The 24,349-nt window shown below is 50.1% G+C and overlaps 3 protein-coding genes across 3 annotated transcripts in view; 1 reads left to right on the top strand and 2 right to left on the bottom strand.

Moving 5' to 3' along the window:
* Positions 1 to 24,349, top strand: part of LOC108158029 (protein muscleblind) — a 129,893-nt gene that overhangs the window by 691 nt on the left and 104,853 nt on the right. Inside the window, exon 2 of the mRNA XM_033392202.1 lies at positions 1,211 to 1,250. The gene's annotated coding sequence lies outside the window, so the exon portion shown is untranslated. The remainder of the gene's footprint in view (positions 1 to 1,210; positions 1,251 to 24,349) is intronic.
* Positions 5,778 to 6,552, bottom strand: LOC108159340. Its single transcript, XM_017292538.2, has 4 exons — positions 6,445 to 6,552; positions 6,295 to 6,383; positions 6,087 to 6,240; positions 5,778 to 6,015 (listed from the first exon to the last, which is right to left on the bottom strand). Exons 1-4 carry the CDS (start codon positions 6,539 to 6,541, stop codon positions 5,918 to 5,920), a joined length of 438 nt encoding a protein of 145 aa, XP_017148027.2. The 5' UTR covers positions 6,542 to 6,552; the 3' UTR covers positions 5,778 to 5,917.
* LOC117188392 lies at positions 15,516 to 16,583 on the bottom strand. The gene is made up of 2 exons (XM_033392225.1): positions 16,473 to 16,583; positions 15,516 to 16,396 (listed from the first exon to the last, which is right to left on the bottom strand). Exon 2 carries the CDS (start codon positions 16,388 to 16,390, stop codon positions 15,923 to 15,925), a length of 468 nt encoding a protein of 155 aa, XP_033248116.1. The 5' UTR covers positions 16,391 to 16,396; positions 16,473 to 16,583; the 3' UTR covers positions 15,516 to 15,922.

The raw sequence follows: 24,349 nt of genomic DNA, 5'->3' as shown, positions 1-24,349 counted from the left end.
AGAATAAATTTGCATTGTGCCCCATCCCTCCCATTGGAAGGCCGACAGGAAAGTTCCCGTTGCGAAACAAAACTCAAAACTAAGTTGCAGGACACCCAGAAACCTCTGCCACCCAGCATCATCTTCATTGTGAGGGATTGCTGGTGGTATTTTGGTACCAAATATCCTAACCGTAACCACAACATTCGACGTCAATCAGCAAAGCAGATTGTTGCAGATTGTTGCCGCTTGTTGCCGCTTGTTGCTGCTGTTGCAGGTTGTTGTTGAACAACATTTGCAGTGCCTCCGGGCAGCAGAGCCGCCCGCATAGATCCCCAACGATGCTGCAGCCAACAGAGTTTTCCCTGCCAGATGTGCGCCCCGCAATGTTTCCGTTCACTGCCCCAATACCCTCCCCTGAAAAGAGGGTTTCGCTTTAACAATCAACACTTTCCAAGTCTTTAATTGATGGAAGTCCCTCTCTCTTTCTAATCGAAAATATATATAAATTAGTAGCAGGTTTGATAAATATCCAAGCGGTTTTTTGTGGCACTCATTGCCTGGGAAATGGCTCTGTGCCCCGCTATTTAAATTCGCACTCAAATTGCCAATTACTTTATCTTATATAAATCTAGCCTCTTTACCGATTTGTTTTTTACGGCCTTAACTCGTAAATAAAGCCAGGCAGTCGATTGGGAGACCAACCCCCCCCCCGCCTCTCGACGGCGCTGCTCGGGGGGGGGGCCCTCTGCTCGAAGAAGGAAGTGCAATGCGATCCCTACTGTTTGTTTGAAGGAAGTGAAATGTGAAGAGTGAAATGTGAAATACGATCGGGCCCACGCCTGATCTTTTCCCCTCATCTGCATAGCCAGCTTTGCAGGTTATTGCCATTAATAGGAAAACAGTTTGGGGGACTGGGGGGACTTGGGGGGACTTGGGGGGACTGAGGCGTTAACCAATACACCATTTAGGCTGAATGTATAACTGCCAATCTGTCATCGAGTGTAGACCGGCAGCATGCAACGGCTCTGGCGGTGGCAACCGCAAAATCGATGCTTCAACTAATAGGGAAATAATTAATTTCCACTTTCGGTTTGTGTCGGGCATTTTGAGTTGGTAATTAATTCGGCAGTTGCCTGACGGCTTTCTCCTCCTGCCGCAATCTTGTGTCCCGAATGTGTCCCGCTTTTAATTTGTGTCTCATTGCCGTGTTGTTCCTTTTTTCTTGCAGCTTTTCCTGGCCTTGCCTCGTCGCTCCTTCAATCTAGCAGGTAAGTTGCAGAATTGGGAGGGGGGGGGGGGGGGGGGGGGGACATTCAGTGAGCTGCCACGAAGAGTGCAGATCAAAATGGAGCAAATGGCAACGATGATGCGCTTTTATGATAAATGATTTGCGATTTGTGTGCATTCGTTTGAGTTTTATGGACGTTTCAGCTCCCCTTCTGCCCCCCCATCGTAAAAAAAAAAACCCTTCGAGAGGCAGTTGCAGAATCAAATGAAACTGCACGGAAAATTGCCATTCAATGGGGTAAGGGCAAGGGGGGGGGGGGGGGCAGCAAAGGGGGCGCCATGGCTGGGATTTGCATCGAACGATTTTGCATTTAATGCCCCGCCAAAGAACTATTCGGTTGCAATGTTGCAAGCGTAAAATCGTGCAACTTTGCAGCACGGAACTCCAAACGAAATTTCCTCAGCCATTTTGTAGTGTTTTTAAGCCCATTTTAAGCCCAATAATAAAATCAATCATCATCAATAAAACAATCAATCAATGAATCAATGAAGCACAAAATCCCCTACAAAATGGACCTTGCACTCAAATTCAAAATAAAAGTAAGTAAAACTAGATATAAAACTAAGAAAAGATAAACTTTGTAAAGTTTTTCTTGGAATCAATCCGTGAAAGCGCCTGGTGGGGTGATCGAAGGCCCCCCCGACTCGGTGTTTGAGTGCCACAACGTGCCACAACGTGCCACAACGAGCTCTAAGTACTCAAAGGTCTTTTCCACTTATTTCTTGTTGGGCACAAAACGTATACAAAGGGTTCAAAAGGTCGCACCATTCGCGTGACAAAGAAGTCACAGCAAGTATCATGTTATCCCCTTTTTGAAAGGACATGTCTGCACGGCGGGGCGCCCCAGTGTCCTTTCAATTGCTTTAAAATGCAGCAATTAAACCGCAATTTCTATAAAATACGCCTGGCAGTCCCCAAGAGAAAACAATTGAGGAGGAGTGGGAGGCGGGTGGCAGTAGACAGGAGCAATGACAGCGTCTGTGAGGCCATGACAACAATTACGAGATCCATTTAACTTTGGCAGGAAGCAAAGAATGCGACACATGTCGCCAAAACGCAGAGGAGGACACAGTCACAGTCGCAGTCGCAGTCGCATTTATGTCCTGGCCCTGTTGAAAAGTCAGCTAGCAGAAGAATTTCCCAAGAATACTCCATCGCTAAAAGCGCACAAATCTTTGGCGGAGGACAGGATGTTTTTGCGCTCATTATGCGCCAGCTGCAGGACCCTGTACATGTGTGCAGCCCTTTGTTGCACCAGCAACGGAGCCTCGAGACCCTCACCGAATGCGGGTTACCCTCACAGGCCCTGGCAGGCCCTTCGCAGCGTTATGAGCCAGGCAAAGACCAGGCCACCCACAATAAGGGTATACCCTTTGCCACCTTGCAAAGGCCAGAAATGTATACTTTATGTTTTGTTTGTGAATAAATAAAAGTGATTCAGGGCCCTCTCTTGCCGCCTGCCGCCGTCTGGCATTGACTTTATTCAGAGAAGACAAGGAGGTGCCAGGAGGGGGTTCCTTAATGCACTCAAGAATGATTTGAGGCATGACAGAGAAAGGGCAAAGGCAAAGGCAAAGGCAAAGGTCTGCTGCTTAAAGCTGAGGCAGAATCGAAACGGGTTCAGGCCATTCTTTGGCGGGGATTTGACATAAATCTGTACACTCATATTCCGTATTTGCCGCAAATGTGACTGGATTAAAACCATAAAAGGAAATTCTTGCATAATTGTCAAGTTTTGCCGAGCCCGGAAAAGTGCCACAAAATCCCACACAATACCAAACACCATGCGGCGGGGGCTGCAATCATGAAACATCGGCATTTTCAGCAACGGCAAAACACTGAATAAGTGATTCAATGAAGTGAATCGATGATTGAATGCGAACGTGAGCCACAGGAGGGGCAGGCGATTTGAGTGCGATTATGGGTGTGTTGAGCCCCCTGCTTAGCGCTCTTCGATGTATTCCCTTTGTTGGCGTTGCCCCAGGGGATGCACTGGGCGTGCAGGCACCAGACTCCTCGGGGGGGCACATAGGTACCCCCAAGACTTGAAGGCCCTTTTTGGGTATCCGCCAGTCGATCACGACTCTTTTGTCTGGTGTTTTTGCGTGTTTCGGCATTTGGGATTACTCTATTTTTGGGGTGTCGCCTGTGCCTAATTTTTGGAAAGGATTGCGCATCGCTAATGCTCCTGCCACCAGGCACATCAGTTCGCGTCAGTTGGCAACAGCAACGGCAGCAGCAGCAGCTTGGCCAACATGCCAGACCGCTATCCGTAGCCCTCTGTCCCCCCCCCCCCCCGTCCCCCGTCCCCCGTCCCCGTTCTCGGCCGGCGAGCATGAGGCTCCTTTTGCTGTCATGTAGCTGCATTCAGTCGTGCATGCATGAAAGTCAATTAAGCGTATTAAGTGTGTATGTGTGTGTGTGTGTGTGTGTGTGTGTGTGCCCCTTCGGCTCCTTGTTCCTGGTGCCACGTTGTATCGGCGCTTATCGTGACATTTCTTGGCATCGCCATCAAACAGCCAACGTTGTATGTGTGTGTGTAAGCCCCACCCCCTCGACCACCCCAATATCCCTTATCTCGCCTGCACAATCCCCTTCCTTCAGATCCAGTTGCAACCCTTTTGTGGCAGGACTCTACGCCCAGATTCCCGTCGCTTCGATTTCGGTTTCTGTGTGAATTGTTTGCGGCTGATTGCGGTTCTTAATTTGCTTAAAGATAATCCCAGGCGGGAGGGGGCTAAAAAGTAATAGATCTGTTGTTGGGATAACCGCCAACAAAGATCCTTCCACTCCTGCGATCAAGTCTTTAGCCTCCTTCTCCTTGAATGCGATGCACAAATATTTACAGATTCTCATTAGGTTGGATTGCTGCTCAAACAGCAACTCCATTAACATATCTCTCTATCCCTTTCCCCCTCTCCCTCCCCCTCCCCCTGCCTCTACTGGCTCTGCCCTCTCACATTTCAGTCTTGAACAGAAGATGGCATTACGCATACGCCACGTTGTGCCGAGGGGATGACGGCGTCTGTTGCATTTCGTGAACTGCTGCCGAGGACACATGTGAGGCAGGACCGTCTCTGCCTTTGGAGTGTTAATTGTCGTATGCAAATTTTTGCGCATGCACAAAATGTAACAAAACACGATTTTGAAAGATGCAAATTGGGTGCTGCACAGAGTTTGTGTTGCCCGGTGTGTTGCCACCCCCCCAGGGGGGGAGGCGGGGCGGCGGTGTGGAGTGTCAAAATAAGCTTTAAATTACGACACCCCCGACTGCTGCCACTGCAGACGTGCAGTGTAATTTGCAACTGACAAGAGTGAAAGTTATGCGAAGGGCAGCACAAAAAGTGTCAGAGCCAGCCGGGGGCTGGGGGCAGGGGCAAGGACAGGGGCAAGAGCAGGGGCAAGGACAGGGGCAGGACATGCAGGCGCTCCGGGTTAGGGTTCGGTCTGGTCCTGGGCCTGGTCTCCTGCCAAGGACAGCCCCATGCGTGATTGTGACATTTGATTAGGTTGCCTTTGTCGAAATGTTAATTTGTCCATTGAAGGTGAGTCGTTGGAGTCCTGCCACAGCCGCTACCAGCAGCCACCAGCCACCAGACAGCAGGACGTTTATCAAGCCAGCTGCCTCTAAATTGCGGCATATTGTTAGTGGCCGAAGGACGGGACATGCCTGTACTTGACTGCCACTTGGACAATTATCGATTCAGATCCCCCCCCCCCCCCCCCCCCCCCCCCCCCCCCCCCCCACAAAAACGACATAACTTTCCCCGTAACGGGCGGTGGAGTAAAGATTGGACCTATGAAATTTACTCAAGGCCCAGTCACTTAATCCAAATTTAACAAAAGACTGAGAGACGCATAATTGCCATATAATAATCATAATCCGCACAAAGCAAACAGAAGACCCACCGAAGGACACAAACACACACACAGAGGGCCAGAGCCAGAGCCAGGACTCAAGGAGCAAAAGCACTCGACTTCAAACTTGTCCACTAATTAAGAAGACAAACTCCGGCCGGGCTCTGTGTGCATTTTACAAGTGAACTATTTGCTCAAGAGGAGGCAACCATCCATCGCACTTCCTAATGGAGCATTTAATAATTTAATCTTCAATTACCTGATGGATTAGATTTGCCTACTTTTTTGGAGAGCAATTTAGATGGCAGCTTAATTCCATTTAAGGGTCTTGAATCTCACTTTCTTTTGGGAGCGGCTATTAAAAAACTATAAACAGCCGCGTTGCTCGGCAATTCCCCAGTTTCCCTTGGCCTTTTCTCTGTCTTGGTCTTCATCTCTTGGGCTCCTTGGCATTGGCCTGACTCCAGGCTCTAGGGGAAGGCCCTGGAATACCCTTATTCCTGCGGATAGACACTCACACCGCCCCCACCCCCACCCCTATCCCCACCCATATTCACTCGTGCGGTGGGGCACTCACATTCATATTCACACTCGCTGATGTGGTGGAGGAGAGAACTGCACTTTTCCAGCTCAATTGCGCGCCCAATGAATAATTTAGTGGAAAATTTCAGTGTACTTTTTTTGTTGTCATCAAAATTTATGCCTTTTCTTCTCGCGCCTCGTGCAACAGTTGAAAGTGGTCTGGCCTCGTCCTGCCCATTCTGCCCTTTATGCTTTTATGCTTTATTTCTACGATTGCGCCGAGTTTGTGGATGATACCTCGGTTGAAATATCATGGCCATTGCTCAGGTATGAAATGGCCAAGATCCAAGAGGGGATGGCAGTCACTGCAAGGACATGTCTCTTACCAAATGGTGGGCAGAACCCTCATGGGGGGAGAAGGGGGGGTTAAACTCACCGAACCACACGACAAAGAACCAGAGGGGCCAACAAAAGCGCAGGAAATCGTACCAAACGATCACCGAGCAGCAGATCAGCAGCAAAAGGATGGTCAGACACGAGAAGAACAGCGGCCAGGCGATTATGTAAGCCCACATCAGAGCCCTTTTGCGCTGCAAGAAACCACATATGACACTCGGGGAAACTGGCTCTGATCGAGGACTCACCTTGAAGACGCCCAAAATGAGGGGAATATGGATGAACATCCATATGACGAAGAGAATGGCATTCAGCTTGCCTCCCGGCTTAGATCTATCTGTGAAATGGACACTTTGCTAAGATCTGTTGGGTTCTTTGCGGTATTTTGTAGTTGAAACCTGCCAGGACACACAGCAGCAACAGGACGAATGCCGTCAGCATGTTGAACGCCGACGACAAGTACAGAATGCAGGCTATCATTCGGGGGCAACACATTTCACCGATAACATTTGATGGGAATCTCCAAGGTCCTGAGACACAATCAATATCGATTATGAGACCGATGTCGGATTAATTAGCCTTCGCAATGACTGATGGTGGGAAGGATTCCATTCGTCTCAGAGAAAAGCGGAAAACTCATTTATCACCCCCGGGTGGGGCCTCGGAATTGCAACAAGAGGCGAGCCGGGTAGCCACAAAAAATGCAACAAATTTTTGGTGAGTATCCAAGGCAAAAAAAAAAAGGAAGGCAGGAAGGATGAAGAAAAGTTCCGCAGGCGCAGGGCCAGGCGCCCATAAATCATAAAAATTCCATGCCCGTCGTCATCTCTATAATCTTGGCCGGCTCTTGGCTCTTGGCAGGGGCAGGGGCAGTGGCAGTGGCAGTGGCAGTGGCAGGGGCAGAGGTATCCGGGACTACTATGATGCTGCAATTTGTAGCTGGCAAAGTGTGAAATTGCGTTGGCAACGCGAATTGTTTTTCCCTTTCAAAGGGGGTCCCGTTTACAGGCTCGTCGAATGATTGCCACCTTTTGCAAATAAATCAATTAACCTGGCTGGCACTCATTTAAAAGCTGTATCCCAGATTCTGCAGCCGACAGACCCTTTGGCTAATTGATATTAACGACTGTCTCTCCTACGGTTCGTAATGTAAAATAAACAGAAACAGAAACAGAACAATGCCGGACGGAGAGAGAGAAAAATAAAATAAAATAAAACACACACACACACACCAAGGAAACGAAGGACTCGCACAGCTTTCACTGACTTTTCTGCTGTTCTTTATATTAAAATTTATGCCCGATGGCGCTTGGTTGAAAGTTGCACGCTTTTTTAGGAGTTAAGTCCTTCCTCCAGTAAGTGTTTTGCAAAAGGAATACAGGGAGCAGAAGCCTAATGCAATTCCGCACATTTATTCGCACCTCGTCGCAGGGAGCCGTGCAACGTACCAACTATGAAAACCTCTGACATGCAACAGAATTTATAATCGCATAGGACTCCCCCACCTCCACACAGCTGATGCCAGGTCTGGCGGTGGCACGAAAGGCTGTGTCGAAGTCCTCCATACCCTGGAGCACAGATTTTGTAGGGGAAGCCTCCGCGCTGACAAACACTCACTGAAATTTTGCGTGCCCCAGTTGTAGGCGGCGGGTTGTCGCTAAGTGGGCGTGTCGTGGCGCTTGGCCCGGGGCATCGTTTAATGGCGTTGGCTGCAAAAGTGCGTGTCTCGATTTCTACATAATTAAACTTTGCCAGCACTTGCCACACACCGATGGGGCTGGAGCTGGGGCTGGGGCAGGACCACCAACACCACTTCCGGTGTGCACCGGTTCAAGCGCAGCTTTGGACACGGCCACTGCTGCTGGACAACTTTGCCGCCAAAGTTTGTAGTCCACGTGCAGTCGGGGGGTGGCAGATAGAGGGTGGGCCAGGTCGGCCGCCAGGCGACAAAAGTGTCGGAGAGTTACACCGCCATGAGTTAGGATCGTAGGCAAACTTTCCACACATACTTATAATAGATGCTTCTGCTGGCACAAAACTTTTTGGCCGGGTGCACAGTTCTTAGATTAGAGTTTTGGGCTTTTGTTGCTGCCGCCTCGTTTGCACGAAAATTTGTTGGAATTATTTCGAGCAGTTCTAAATTTGGCAATAACGAGCCGCACTTGAAGGCCATACAAATTGCATTTGCCCAGAAGGAGCACAGTGGCAGGGCGGAGGGCGGAGGGCGGAGGGCTGACTGCGGCACACAAGTTGTTTCCGTTCGAGCCGCCTGCAGGCCGCAGGATGCAGGCTAAAGTTCGGCACAACTTGAGGGATACTGCCACATAATTAAATAGCCAGAGCATGTGGCCCGAACACAGCCAGATTACAGCACAGTTTAAGGCACAGATTGGGCCAGCTTGAGTGCCAAAATATTTGCCCAAAGTTTGAGCTTTCTTTTTGGTTGGCTCTTGCCTTCTTTCTTTTCGTTTTTTTTTTGATTTAGCTGCAGAGCCATTAACACGGATTGATTGCCCCAAAGGACAAAAGATGGCAAGTGGCTTAAAGGAGAAGCGACAAAGCGTTGCCCCGGGGCAAGGACACCACCAACAAAGCGGATGTGGCACGAACTGGGTGGCGAGATGGATGGTGTGCGTGCAAAGAAATTGAAAAGTTGCTGCTTGTCTACGTCTCTCTCACGCACTTGCCGCCTGCCGCCTGCCGCCTGCCTCTTGCCCCATGGCTTTTGGCGATTGATTCGAGTTTGATTTCTCCTTTCCAGCCCGGCAGTCAATAAAGATTAATCCGCGTAATCGATGCAGAGAGCGGCAAGAGTGCCGCGAATCCCCCTAAGAATAGATCGTGAATCGGTCAACAAGGAATTCCTGACAGCAGGCTGTCAAATCGTGTTGCATGTCCTGAAGGTTATCGATTAAACAGGGGGGTGGGGGGGAGGCCCAAAAAACAGGAGGAGAACTGCAAACTTGATGGCCCCAAAAACGGTCCTACAGTGCCTGCCAAATGTGCGTGCCCTGTCCACATAATTCAGCGGCTGATTGAACATAGACCGCCCCCCGCCCCCGTCCCCGCCCCCCGACTAATCCGGGGGGGCTCCTCTTTTGCTAGTTTTAAAATCAAATGCCTCATTTGTGGGGCTGCCGGAGGGAGGCGAGCCGGTGGCAGGCCGCAAAGATTAATTTGTTAGGGCTCCTGCCGAGGATATCCTGCCAGCTTGTCCTGTGTCGGCTGTGGAATTTTTAGCGCAGCACTAAAGGTGCAAAGGAATTTAATTAAATGCTCTCCTCCGTTCTGGCATTGCGAAAGTTTTACAGCATTGCAGCCGGCTACGAGGCCCGGCTCGGAGGCTTCGGTCCTTCGGCGGAGGACAATGCCGACTGTTTGTCAGGCAGGCATTTCGAACGGCCTGGCCTGGCCTGCCCCACGAGTGCAGCTCAATAAACTAAACAAAATTTGCATAGTTCCGGGCCACTAACAAGGCATGAAAAGGTCCTTGAAAAGAAGGGCCCTGCCCTGCCCTGCCCTGCCACAGAAGCAGCATTGAGAACATAATAACTTCCCCGACCTGAAGGGTATGCCGATTATCCCTTTAACAGTGGAGCAGCCCCAAACGCTTTGCCCTCGAAGAGCATCCATCATAATCGAATGGAAACCGAAACTCTTTCCATCACTGCCGCATCGATTGCCGTGCCACATCTTCCAGCCAGAGCGGAACGTTTTAAAGAGTTCATAATCCGAAATGTACACAAGCCCAGACGACGAACGAGAGCTGGGAAAGCTAGTAAAACAAACTGATCAATGGGCTATAATACGACGGACGGTGGGGCGGGGGGCGGTTGGCGGGAGGGTGACACACACGGAGGACAGATGGCATGAAAAATTATTTACTGCAAGAAAAATCGCATGCAACATGCAGACGAGATGACAGCATTGGGGCTTTTTCACCCAGTGCTGTTCGCGTGAGTGCCCGGGCTGCCCATTGCCAGTCCCCAATCCCGAAGCAACAGCTGCTGATCGTGTCACGCGGCCACCACCCACCACAGACACGGACAGAGCGGCAGGTCCTCGGGGCCAGCACGATGACCAGCCGCAGGACCCAAAGAAGACCGAAGGCCCATTCCGTTGATGTTGATGATGATGATGATGATGGTGCCTCTGCCCCTGCCCCTGCCGATGACGATGAGGATGTGGATGACTGTGCAGGCGACACAATAATGCCGCCATTAATCTTCTGGCACGACTGATTTGTTTGACTTACGGCTCACGGCGACAGGCAGCAGGAGGAGGCGGAGGAGGAAGAGCGGAGATGGAAGAGCGGAGACTGGGACCTGTATAGCAGACGGATGGGTGATGGCCGAGACAGCTTTTGGCCAGCTTAAAGCAGCCATTGGCCAACGCACATTGCAAAATAATTTGTGTAAATCATTTGTCCCCACTGTGAGTGCGTTATATAAGGCATCGCCGCTTCGGGGCCATCAACACTCAGACAGTCCGTCGGCGGTCGCCAGGCCTGTTTTGACAGTTGTCGCCAGAGTTGCCAGAGTTGCCAGAGTCGTCGGAGCGTGAGGCATTCATAATTTTGGTCTTGTTAATGAAAGGTTTTTACAAAGTCTACGGCGCTGAAAGACCAGCCTGCTGGATCATTATATCACATGTGCATTGCCTACCGCCCCTCCGCCCCTCCGCCACCCGTTGAACTATCACTCAGTGCCCACAATCATTCAGTTTCTTTTGGTCTCCGAAATGGACTTGTTCCAACTATCCGATTGGCTCCCTCCAGCAAAAGCAAAAGCAAAAGCAAAATGCGAATTGCGAAAAGTGAAGCCAAAAGCCGTAATCCCCAGTCCCCAGTCCTCAGTCCCCAGTCCTCAGTCCCCAGTCCTCAGTCCCCCCAGTTCTGTTACCAAAGACGACCGCAAATTACTCTCCACTTGAGTGCGAAAATTGCACTGGAAAAGTGCAGTCAAGTGAAAAGCATTTCTCCCTGACAGCTCTCTCCTTGGTTTCAAATGGAAATGCTAATGAGAACAAGTTAATCGTCTCGAAATCGGGTTTCAAGATGGGTCTTTGAAGAACAGAGACTACGAGTGGGTCAAGCCATTACACAAAAGAGTGATAATATTTCCTGGGTATTGTGCAAGGAGCTTTGATTGGAAAAACGCCCCCTTATTTATGGCCATAAAACAATGAAACCTGGATTGATGGTACTGACAATTTTGAGGGTAATTTTGTTAATATTTTTATTGCTTAGCGGCTTAGCTGATTGTCTTTGACCAGGAAGCAAATGTTAAAGGCCCGCGCCTCGCCTTTGGCATTTTATCAAGCCAAAAATCATACAAAATTTGACAGAAAATTACACGACTTAAGGCCGCCCACTTTCCAGAGAAGGAAATGCGAAAAGCGAAATGCGAAAAGCGAAAAGCAAGCTTCAATCCCGGGCTCGAAATTAGTCAAAATTTGACTCGGGCTTAGACAAATGGCCGGCGCGAAAGACTAGTCTCTGGCGATAATTATGAGTAATTTATTTAATGATGATTTGCATTGCGAACTGAAAAACTGAAAAACTACAAAACTGGAAAGTGTTTTCCACTTGTTGGCATCTGCTGTGGGCTGCTGGCCTGGTGGCCGCTCCTTGATAATTGCAGTTCATTTGCAGTTTTGTGGGTCGCTTGATATATGACCAAAAAATGTGTTTTTTTTTCCAACCTCCTGGCTATGTATATGTTTGTTTATGGCATTCATCAATTAAGGGTAATGCCCGACCGTAAATGACTGTAAAACATAAAACTTTTAACGATCGGAAAGTCAAAAGACCAAAAGTGCCAAGACAAGACACGCGTAGACAAAGCGCCACAGATTGTGGCACAGGGCAGGAGGAGGCAGGAGGAGGCAGGCGCTGGGGCTTGGGTAAGGGTTAATTGGCTGTTGCCAGTGCCCATAACTTGGTTAAATACCAAAACAGAGAATTGCGCAATCAATTCCCGATGGAAGGAACCCCCTAATCCGGGCACCGCCCCCAAACACACAATTGCAATCCCAAAAAAAATAGGAATATCGAAAAATGTTGGAATAAAGAATTGTTGCAATCAGCCAAGTGCAACATCGGATGTGCCTTTGTGGCAGAGAACAGATTTTCGGCCTTAACTTTTGGTTTCTGGCCATTTCGGGGGGGGGGGGGGGGGGGGGGGGGGGGGGGGGGGGGGGGGGGGGGGGGGGGGGGGGGGGGGGGGGGGGGGGGGGGGGCGTTGCTTCTTTGTTTGCAACAAATTGAACATTTTCATTCGATTTTCATCGGGGACCAGGGGGCGGGGCAACGCACACGCACATGTCTGGTGGGGCAAGGAGGACGAGGAGGCCTCGGCCTCGGCCTGTTCCTGGGCACATTCAATTGTAATGCCCAGGAGAGTGATTCAATTGAATTTGTTTGTTTTAGTGTACGGTTCATTTATTTGCCAAAGCCGAATGAATAACAGCCGTTGCCATGCCTCGGACCCGTGCCACAGATATGTGCACGTAACCCCAGCTCCAAGGATTTCTGTGTGTCATTTGAACTTTGTCGAACTTCCGGTCAAATGGCGAGGGCCTCCCACTACCCCACCTCCCCCTTTCCTGGCATCTGCCGTGTGTTGTTCAGGTGTGTGCCCCCTCCCCCCCCCCCACTCCCCTCCCTTGAATGTGCGCAGAAAGTTTTCTGCTCGCGCCACCTCCCTGGGGAACTCTTAAGATTTCATTGTGTAAATTTACTGCGGCATTCCTTGGGTCCTGAAATGCCAAAGAAATAACCTCAAGAAAGAAACCTTTGGTTACCCCCTACTAAGCGAAGCAAAAAAGGGCCAACATACCCGTACAATCAGCGATTACAGGGTATACGAAGAGCTTTGAATTCAAATCGCGAACTGCTTAAAAATTGAACAACAAATGAAATTCCCATAGGTGCCAGAAGTTTTCACTGTCTGCTGCAGGCATTTAAATGGTCCTTCGTCCTTCGTCCTTCCAACGCAACGAGGAAAATCTCTTCTTGGGAAAGTTTTCCGCGCTTTTGTGTCTGCATCTGCGAGCGGGCTACATTTAATGTCATGTTTGTAAGTTTCTAGACGATGCCAACATGTTACTGCCGCCCCCCCGCCCTGCCCCGCCCCACCTGTCTAGCCGTTGCCAGCTTTTGAGAGCCAGCTTCGAGCTGCTTTAAGACGAATTCCTGATTTAATTGTGGCTAAACACATTTCCATAGCCACTAATTAATTATAGAGAGAGATTCATAAACAATTCCACCGCACAGACACATGAGCTCCAAGGGCTCCACATGGGGCAGGAAGCTTATGACAATGACAATCGGATTAAAGTCAGGGCTGGGGAGAGGCAAAAAGGATTGCAATTGTCTTGTTATCTCCGCTAATAATGTTGATCTGATTAGCCAATCCCAGCCCGGGGACTCTACTTAACAAATCATAGAACAGCCAACCCCCCACCACTCCCCCCCACCCCACACAATGTGTGTCAAAAGTTGGCATTGGAAGTAATTAAATTCAAATTGAATTCAGAGAGAGACAAGGAGAAAGAGTGAGGGGCAGGGGGTAGGGGGAGGCACGAAACTTTTTTAATCCAACGCTCATTTGTTGTTGTTTTTTCAGCGACTGTATTGTTGGTTTTTTGTGCGTGGAGCACTGCGTGGTGGGGGGCCCCAGGGGGAGGGGGGGGGGGGAGGGGCCATTAAAACTTTAAGCGAAAAACTTTGCTGCGTAAGAGATTTTAATTTTAATTTTAATCAAACGAAATATGCTGCACGGAAACAATCCATCAGAAAAACTATTTAATTAAATAATTTACAAAAAAAATTAACTGTACACCTGTAAAGCTATGCCACCTCGTCCATAGATGGATGGATATGTAGATGTGTATCTTTGCAAATTGCTCTGCGCTATCGATGAAATACCAGAGCGGCAAATGAAGCCATAGAATGGGGTGGGGGGGGGGACAACTTTTGCCATCTCCAAACCAGATCCAGCTCTAATCGTCCGGTGCCCGTCCTCTGGCTTGCTGCACGTTGGCTTTCATGTTGCGCCCCTCGCCAAATGAGTCACAATTAAAACCAAACCGCCGCGAGGGGCGGCAGGGTGCGTGCATACCCGCGGCAGGCAATGACTAAGGGGTATGGCGGCAGCGAAAGCGAAAGCGAAAGCGAAATTGTTATTGCAACATGCAACCGCAACAACAGCAGCAACAGCCACGATGTGGCTGCCTCGTCTCGCAATAATTGTGAGCAAATATTACATGAAAGCGCACAGCGAAAGAGAGGGGGAGACAGAGAGTGGGGGAGGGGAGTTTGGGGCTCTGGCAAACGGCATATTATCGTGGCAGGCGATGACGATAACCACAACGACAACGGCAACAGCAAAAACAACACTGCAACATCATAATTATCGAGTGACTCCACAGCCCCCCCCCAGACCACAGCCGCACCCGCCCCCGCCCCCCGCCGCCACTGCAGCAATTATGCCAAAAGCGCGTTTATTATGTGAAAAGAAACCAAAGATAAAATATTGAATTCAACTCGAGCTGAAGCGAAAATCACTTGAGGAAAAGCCGTCAAGGAAATCGCTCGATACGACAGCAAAAAAAAAAGACAAGTAGAGCCGCAGCGTCTGATACCCTACGACAGGTGAAAGGTACAGACTTGAAATATATATATGCCATGGAGTACCATGGCTGCAGGCTCCAAAGGTGGGTATATCCTTGGTACTGGACTCAGTGGACTCTCTTCTAGGGTAGAGACCACAAAACAGCAGGCAGCAAAAAGTCTGGCCATACATATAACAAAGTTGTTGGGTGAATTTTACTGATTTAGAGCGCTCGTCGGCGGCACGGAGCCATGGAGGCACGTCTGGTGGCGTGTTACGACATCGATGTGGAGCTGCATTCAGCTGCAAATCATCAACATCCAACCGCATTAGTGGCAGTGGCAGCTATAGCAATACCAATTACAAAAGCCCGGCCATAATTTGTGCCGCAATTTTCATTGATTATTAAATAAGTAATACGAGAGAGAAATTTCCTTAATGGCTTTGATTTGTATCGAAAAAAATATGGAACATAGCAGGCCTGTCTTAGAATTTCATTAATTTTTTTTGGGCCGAATATTGATTTAATTATATTTTTCTTTCACTTTTTCCATGAGCCATGCCCCAACAGATCCCCGCCTGATCCTTCATCGGCAGAGGAAGGGGTCTGTGGCGGTCTGTGGGGGTCTGTGGGGGTCTGTGGCGGTCTGTGGCGCTCTGTGGACAGGATGGTGATGGCGAGTGCAAGCTTGGGGCGCGCTTGGGGCGCGCTTTGTTGCATGTGCTCCGGTTTCCGTGTGACATAATGGGGCGTCGCCAATCGAGAGTTGATTGATCGATCAACTGGCCATACCAATAAATCCAATACCACTGCTCCCCCTCCACCCTCCCCCCCTCCACCAATAATATCGCTCTTTGCTTTTCTTTCAATAAATGGTTTATATGCATTGATGCAGATTTATGTGTGATACATCTTGTCATTCGAGGAGGCTTTAACATCATCGTGTTTGATTCACAATTAATTTCGATTGCCAGAATTATGACTACTAACAATTTGTGCTGGCCTTGAGGGTGTCGATGTGTGTGTCCTCCTGCTTATCCATCCCCTTTGGAACGCGCAAGCATTACAACAATTATCTTTCGTGTGTGCGTGTGGGTTCTCAAGTGTTCGTTTGTGTTCGTTTGTGTTCGTTTGTGTTCGTTTGTGTTCATTTGTGTCCCTTTTTGTGTGTGTGTGTGTGTGAGTGGGGTGAGTGGGTAACTTAACCATTAAGTGTGCGTGTGTGTGTGTGTGTGTGGGTGTCCTCCTGTGGCCACCCATTTAGAAGCCAATGGGCGACATCTCTAGTGGTCGAGCGGGTCCCAGACCCTCTTCACGCTGCTGCAGTTCCTGATCCTGCAGTAGCAAGCCATCGATGGCAGTTCCATCCTGGAACAGCTTTACCACCTCATCGGTTGTCTGCGAGGCGTCACCAGCGGCGTTGGCATCGGCGGCATCCTTGTCGTCGGCTGCGGCTGCGGCAGCGGCGGCGGCATCCTCGTCGTCGGCTGCGGCAGCGGCGGCAGCGGCGGCGGCGGCGGCAGACTTGCGACCCCGCAAACTCTTGAATATGCCCATCTCACGTAGCTTGGCCCACATGGCGGTTGTGGTGTAGGCGGTGGCAGCGGCCACCGTCAGCCAAGGGCTGGCCATCATCAGGCCGGCTCCAGCCGTGGTTGTGCCCTTGGCCGATCCAGATCCAGCTCCATCGCCTCCCTCGCCTCCAGCGGGTGATTCGTCAGAAGACATGTCAAACTAAAGAAAGGAACCAAAAAATAATAATTATTAAATATTTTTTTTTTTTTTTTTTTTTTTTTTTTTTTTTACTTACAAGTTTAGTTCCTTTTGCTTAGACCTTAAATCCTTCTATTATTCTGTTGTTCACAGTTCGGCTGCTTTCAGTTGAATGAAAATTCTGGGCTGGGGACCCGATGGGGCGTTGGGATTTGATTTAAAGGCCTACTATATTCGCCCCAAAAACTGTGAAAGCAGTCAAGTACGATGGGGCAAATCGGGTTTCGAGCAAACCCAGACACCAGGCTTCATTTCTGGCCCACTGTGCAACTCAGTTTCAGAAAATTATTGAAATTTAGTAAAGATGAAGGCAAAGGCAAGGCACACACAGTCGGAATGTGATCTATGTCTGTCCCGCCGTCCGTCTGTCTGTCTCGTGTGTGTGATTTATATTTCATAAGTTGATGAATTTTGTAACAAGTTGTCACATTTGCCATCTGCAAGAGTGCTCGTCTGTGGCAACCACAGCAGCAAACCAAAGACCCCTGCCCCTGCCCCTGCCCCTGCCTCGTGCGACAAATGACACAAAGCAAACAAATGCAATTTGCATTTGCATTTGGATTTGCATTTCAAGCCAAGTGTGTGTGTGTGTGTATCTTGGCTTGAACAAATGTGTACCCCTGACGGACAGTGTTAATTTACTGCGCACACATTTCAACAGCTCTGGGAGTAGATATCCAGATATCAGCCAAAGAGCCCATAGATCGCCGCTGTTCGGGTTAGCAGGGCTGTAACAGGGCAACAACAGGGCTCTGTTAGCAGCCCAAGCTAACAGCCTGTTAACAGCTCTGCTCTCGCTCTCGCTCTGGCTCTCTGGGTTCTGCACGCTCTTACGATCCACACGCCGCTCACCGTTGCGTGGCTCGTGAGCTAGTTTGAGTTGCGATCCACCGTTAGACACCAATAACATACGAAAATATAACCCTAAAGTTTCTTTTTCCTCCTTCGAAGCCACATAGCACCGTTTCGATCTGCCTCCTACTGACTAAAGCCCCTGTCCATAAGCTCCAGCATGTTTCCCCATCGGTTGGTTCCGCCTGTCAGAACTTGCGGCTCCACTGTGCCTCGTGATTTCGATGTCACAGACATTTCATTTGCGACGTGCAACATACGAGCAGAGTCCCTCTTGCAACCTGCCAGAGCTGGATATTTTGATCGATGTGCCTGCCCCATCATACGATTGAAAAAAGGCTTTCAATTATGGTTTTGCCTGTCAGTGACGTCAGAGGCTAGCCGAACATTTGACAGAATAGTTTTTGCAAGCTTTTTTTTTCCCAGCGAAATTCCTTGGCCATGGATAGGTACTTGCTGATGAATAAAGCACTATATTTATGATAAATCCTCTAGTTTTAGAATTTAATATTTTGAGGCAAACAATGTGGGATACTCGGGGATGACTGCTTGCGGAAGTCGCCGCGGATGTCGAGAGTTTAAATGGGGGGGTACGCCCCTCACCCCTTGGCCAAAAGTAGGCTACACCAGTCAACACGCGCTTTGTTTTATTTCTGCCTCCATTTTGCCTGCACTTTTTTTTTGGAAGCATTTTATTGTTGCATAAAGTTTTCGATTGCACAATGAAAGTAGGCCCCCCCCCCCCTCCCCGCGCCCCTGCCACAGGCCCAGTAAAAGTTTGTGGCCACGCCCCGAAAGTTTTCAGTTTCCAGTTGCAAAATGAATTAAAACCTGGCAACCGAAAGGGAAGCCCCAACCCCACACCCCCCCTTGGGGCTCTTCGAGCACGGTTTGTCCACCTCCCAACTTATAGACACTACGATTTATGCCAGTGCCCATGTTTCTGGTGATTTTTGTAGCTATCTAATGCCACTAGTATATCATCAAATATTTGTTTTATTTTATTTGCTTCCCAGCACGCACCTTGCCCCCTCCCTACCCATCGGAATGGATACTCTCTGTGGTAGACTGTTGCCTTGAAGGCCCCATAAATCTTTTTATGATTTTCGCTGCTACACCAGAAATGACTTGATTCGTCCTTTGGCCTGTGACTGCGACTCCAATGATTGTGACGCATACAAATTTCAATGTGTTTGCCACTAATACACCCACTGATATACCCATTGATTTTCGCCTGGCACTTCGTTGGGTTTTGCATTTTTTCCCGGGGTATCTTTGGGCTTGGCTTTCACAGAAATTTTCGACAAACATTTCGCGGCGGCACGCAACGCCATTTTGGCGACGAATGCCATGAAAATGGAAAATGGCCCAAGCCCAAGCACGCGACGCGACGTCCCCGACTGGCGAAAAAAAAAACAAAAGCCATGATTGTAGGGCAAAGCCTGTGCCCCACCATGGCGCCAACAAACAACTGGCAGCCGACTGGGGGGCGGTGGGTGGTGCGCCACAGTTGGTTTGGGTACGGCATAAGCCAGGCGCCAGCAAAGTTGTAAAATCGGCAAATGGCATATAAAAATCGTTGGGTTTTGTTGTCCTCGAAGCATCCAAGAGAGTCGCCAGCCAGACTCGGAGTCGGTTTTGCTGGCTTCCTCGTCCTGGCAGGGCCCAGCATTTTGGTTGATTACTTGAGAACATCAACCAAATCATAGCTCGAGGCAGTGCTTAATGAGCGAACAGAACAACAGGAAGTTCCTGGGAGAAAAATCCCATATAAATCGGATAAATTTGATTGTTATATTGGGGCATAGGAATATAGTAGTAGTGCCAGCGATTACCGGGTTATCGGGGGGTAACGATGAGTAACGGCCATACATTTCAATGGCAGGCAGACGATCTGGCTTTTGAAATGCCAAAAGAGAGCTTGGTCCTGGGTCCTCAGAAAGATCTTGATGTCTTTGCTTCCCTCTAATCGAACGTCTTTGGTAATCACGCTTCTATAAATACCTCTTTCCTCCTTTGTCCCTCGTTTATCAGGGCTTTAATGAGGTCCTTTTAAAGTATTACCTTAATGGGGTGCCATTAAAGAGTCCTTTAATTAAGGTCAACGTGTGACAAAATGTTTTCATTTCCGCCTCTCTCTAATTTGTTGGTATTTTCCCGTTTTTTTTTTGGCTAAAAAGTTGTATGACATCAGGCAGAAATCATTACACAAGAGTGGGGAGGGGAGGGGCGGAGGGAGCACACACAATGCCAATTAACGCGTCATTGATGTCCGTGCCGGCCAGGTCCTTGCATGAGGGAGAGCATTAGTGTCATCAGTCAACACCAAAGGACGCGCGGGGCCAACGCCAACGCCAATGGTGGCCCTTGTTTTAATTGAAATGAGCTGGTTAGAGAGGGGTGATGTGCAATGACGAATGTCCGCCTCCATTCGCAGTCAGAGATGTATGGCACATACCTGGAAACTCGAGCACATCGAGAGCCCGAGGGCCCCCAACGACACAAGATATTGAAAAATGTAAAAGGAAGGAATGCTTGGCACACGCTTGGCTCTGAGCTGTGGCAAGCCATCATCTACCCAAAGCCTCAACTTAATCCCAGAGCTTTGGCATTGCTTTGGATCACAGGCACTACACATGCAACAACAGCCACAGCCAGAGCTCCAGCTCCAGCTTTGAGCTCCAGCAGATGCAGAGGTGGATGCAGAGGTGGATGTGGATGATGATGATGATGATGGCGGTGAAGAACGTTGACAATGACGCCATTGAAAGCACTTTTCAAGGCATTATGTGGCTGAAGAAGGACCTGAATCTATGGCTGAGATTGAGGCAGGGTCCTGGGACTGCGACTGCGAGTCGGGTTGCCGCTGAAGGCGGACAAGAGTTTTCGGTTTTGGCAATCAAAAAGTCATCAAATATGAATTTTACGCTATAATTTTTCACCTGCAAGAGGGGGGGTGATGCTTCTCAGCCATTTTTATGGCTTTTTCCTTGGCCTGTGCTCGGGTTTCCGCCCTTTTGGCACGTCTTTCAACTCAATTGCACTTTTGTGCAGCCCCCCCTTCGCCCCTCTGGCGACCGTTTTGTGTGCCTCATGTGGCAGACACATTTGAATTGATGGAAGCGTGTGTCTCCCGTGTCGCAAGAAGCTCGGCAAATACTGATTGAATGCGATTCAGACGCCACAGAAAATAGTGCACAAAATCTCATGGACTGCACAGATACATAGATTCTTAAGTGCTTTAGGTTCGCAGGAAGGTTGGACGCTTTCTTGCTTTAATTTCTGTTGGGCACTCGATGGATGGCTGCTTTGCTGTTTTGGCCAGAAATTAAATTAAAGTTTATGCAAGCGTAACGGCAGCCGGCAAAAATCATTTGCCACAAAATCCACTAAAAACCGAATTTTGTGCCAACAAAATAAAATGAAACACGCACAAGCGGCAGCCAGGAGCCATGAGGCATGAGGCATGAGGCATGAGGCATGAAGTGGCAACAAAGCCATGGCCAGAGTCCCAAAGAATTCTGTGCTGGCATGTGTAGAGCGATGCACCAAGCCAAGACGCAAGAACAACGTGAAACTGCCTCAAGACGATGGATGGATGGGTGGGTGGTGCAGCATGTGGCATGGGGGCTTCTTGTGGCTGCAACGTAGATAAGCAAAAGTTTCGCTCAGTTCCCGAGTTGCTGCCGGGCGCGGGGGGGGGAGTGGAATCAGGACCGAGAGAAATCATGTCATTTGGCAGGCAGCACCGCAACATTTTGCCGCTTTCAATGTTAGCCAAACTGTCAGACGATGTTGTCAGCCGCTCCTTCCACGTCTGTCCCTGCGTCATCCCGTCATCCCCACACGCTCTCTGACAGCAGGCGAGGCAGGAGTCAATTCAAATTCGCTCGATTTGACCGGGGAAACGATCTGTCACGCTGATCCCTCGCTGGAACAATGGATAAGTCACCCTTTAATCAAGATTCGATGCACAACCCTGGAGTGGGATGGCCTGGCCAGTGACGAGCGGACCGATGGCATCTCTGGAGCTGTTCGGCATGTCCGGTGGGATCTTGTGGCCCGATCAGGTGCTGCCCGAGGTGATCGATTCGCCGCCCCTGTGGCGCGCCCGGAGGCCCGTCAAGTGCCCCTTGGGCTACAGCTGGACGAGCTGGGAGAAGTTCAAGTGTTCGCGCAGGAAGTACCATGCCGTGCAGGAGCCGGAAATCTTAAGAAAAGTCTTTGGATGGTTCATACGCACCACGACGAAGAAACCAATCACCCCCTGGATGCCGTGGGAGGATTCGGTGGAAAAATCTACAACATCAAAGTGGTCAAAGGCCAAGTGGACGACCCCAAGCCCGGCGGAGGAGATGGCAGCCCAAAAACCGGCGGTCAGACAAGCTCAAAACTACGAAGTAGACGAGCTACAACAACCGGAAATGCCCAGCGGAGGTGGAGGCGTAGACGAACAACCGGCAATGCCTGGCGGAGGGCAAGAAGACTTTAGAAAAAGAGATGCACCCGTGAAGAGCGGTACAAGCAGCCGTAGACTGGTCAAAGCTCCGCCTTTGAAGGAGAGTCAACCAGAGAGCGACGACGAAAGCGACGAGAAGAGTAGGAGAAGAAAACGAGGCAAGAAGGTTGGCTAGGGATTGATCGGCCCTGGGACAGGGCCTTCTGCTGGTAGATGACCCTGGTAGGGGATTAAAACTGTAGCCAATGGATTACCAAATGGTTTACTGGCAAAAAAGTTGCTCAAATTGGAATAAAACGTGTATTTCCAAGGGTTTTTCTGAGAGGTATATGCTATCGAATGCCCTGACAATCGTTGCATCACACTTTCACTACATTTCGCTACCAAATCCGATTTCCCTCCACCCACACCTCCCTCCCTTGGACGAAGCATCGGATGACGGATGCCCCCTCATCGCCACCCCCCCACCCCACTCGGTAATGCGAGATGCCTGTGTGCGCATTTTTTCAAATAATTAAATGCTAAAAAGAGCAGACCAGAGAGAAAGTAGCCAACTATAAAGATACACTGAGATGACCAAAGGGCAAACTCTGGCCATGGAGGCGAAAGATATAGATCCAAGGGTGCCTAAACTTCGGTTTCGAGGAAATTGTAAATGGAGCTGACGAGACGGGAGACGGCTGATGAAAGTCACTCAATTCGGTGGCAACTTGAAGCCAAAAAAAAAAGAAAAAGGTAAAAGATAAAAAGATAAAAAAAGGCAGCCCGGCACAGATAAACCATTATCAAAAGTTGCACCCCGTCTGATTATCTTTCCAAGTCTGGAGTTGCTGCAAGGCGACACTTTTAGTGCACTCAGTTTCCGGGCGACAGACTGTGGCACCCGCCAGCAGTGGCACACAACAAACAAACGGCAAAAGGCACAAGGCACAAGGCACAGAGAAAGATACAACACAAGCAAACAAAAAGGAAGGTGAAACGAGATGAAAGCTCTCTGGGTCTGGGGTCCTCTTGCCAGTCCTTCAGGTGTCAGACTCCTCCTCGGCTTTTGATCTCTGTCTCTGTCGTTTTGGGGGCAAGTTTCAAAACTTGCCACCGACTTGGCCCACCCACCGGGCCGGAAATGGGCAAAGTTTTTACAGCGTACTGTATCTGTATCTGTATCTGTATCTGTATCTGCATTAGCTGCTTAATTGGTCACACTTTAATCGAGACCAGATCGGAGACCAGAACGGACCTGCAGCTGCAATGTCTGCCAGGTGGCCGAAGCGACATGATCGGGACATTGGGCTTTCCGTTGGTATCTCTTGTGGGTTGCCTTGTGGGCATCTTCGGGCCCGAGATGGTGGGGCCGGCGCGGCGGCACGAATGCCCCTGGGGCTTCCACTGGCTCAATCCGTACCAGAGGGACCAGTGCGTGCGAATGGCGTACAAGCCGCGACAGCATCCGGACACAATCCGCAAGGAGTTTGGTTGGTTTATGCCGGACAAAACGAGCGCTCCCAAGGCCACGACTACGCCCCGGTATCCAGGCGGCCAAATGCCGTGGGAAGACGCGTTGGGACCGGTGGGACCGACACCTTTTCCACTTGCACCAACCTTTAAGCCCGATCCCGAACCCCGTCCCGATTTCGATACCCCTGATGAGGAGGTAACCTCAGAACCGGATGCGAATGCGACAAAAGCAACAGATGGACCAGGCTCAGCAACGGGCACGACCGCACCACCACCAGGTGTGACCACACTGCCTCCAGAGGGAGGAGGCAAGCCTCCAGAGGGAGGAGACAAGCCTGCAGAGGGAGGAGACAAGCCTGCAGAGGGAGGAGACAAGCCAGCAGAGGGAGGAGACAAGCCAGCAGAGGGAGGAGACAAGCCAGCAGAGGGAGGAGACAAGCCAGCAGAGGGAGGAGACAAGCCTGCAGAGGGAGGAGACAAGCCTGCAGAGGGCGAAGAAACACCAGGAGAAGGCGGAGACGCACCTGCAGAGGGCGAAGAAACACCAGGAGAAGGCGGAGACGCACCTGCAGAGGGCGGAGACGCACCTGCAGAAGGTGGAGACGCACCTGCAGAGGGTGGAGACGCACCAGCAGAGGGCGGAGACGCACCTGCAGAGGGTGGAGACGCACCTGCAGAAGGTGGAGACGCACCTGCAGAGGGTGAAGACGCACCAGCAGAAGGCGCCGGAGAAGGAAGAACCGCCCCCAAAAACTCGCAGTCCCCCCGAAAGTCCGATCAGCGTCAAGCAAACCCCGTGCCGGCTGTGGAATGGCACCCCTGGAGCTGGTCGAAGCCAAAGATCGGCAAAAAGGCCCCATCGAAAGTGGCGACCAAAGGAAAAATCAAAAAACCTAAGAAACCGAGGACCCCCCAAAAGGCTCCTGGCCCAAAGAAACCAAAGACCGCCCCCAAGGCCACCACCAAGGTCGTGTCCTCGAGCCCAAAGAAACCCAGGAACGCGCCCAAGGCTCCAAGCAAGGCCAAGCCGAAACGCGAGAGCCTCAAGATCGCCGAAGAATTTCCGCTTTGGAGCTGGAATTCGTAGGCGAAGGTCGTGCTGGATCGGAATTAGATTAGAGCATGGCTAATGCCTTGATAGCCGAAAC

This window comes from Drosophila miranda, chromosome 3 (assembly GCF_003369915.1).
Source record: "Drosophila miranda strain MSH22 chromosome 3, D.miranda_PacBio2.1, whole genome shotgun sequence".
NCBI classification, from domain to species: domain Eukaryota; kingdom Metazoa; phylum Arthropoda; class Insecta; order Diptera; family Drosophilidae; genus Drosophila; species Drosophila miranda.
This window is presented reverse-complemented; position numbering and strand designations above follow the sequence as displayed.

Excerpts from the sequence above, each read along its gene's own strand:
- LOC108159340 (XM_017292538.2), bottom strand. The coding sequence starts at position 6,541 with ATGTGTTGCCCCCGAATGATAGCCTGCATTCTGTACTTGTCGTCGGCG. Across the intron at positions 6,241-6,294 it reads TCATTTTGGGCGTCTTCAAG|CGCAAAAGGGCTCTGATGTG; the intron begins GTGAGTCCTCGA and ends GGTTTCTTGCAG. Across the intron at positions 6,016-6,086 it reads GTTCTTTGTCGTGTGGTTCG|TGACTGCCATCCCCTCTTGG; the intron begins GTGAGTTTAACC and ends ATGTCCTTGCAG.
- LOC117188392 (XM_033392225.1), bottom strand. The coding sequence starts at position 16,390 with ATGTCTTCTGACGAATCACCCGCTGGAGGCGAGGGAGGCGATGGAGCT.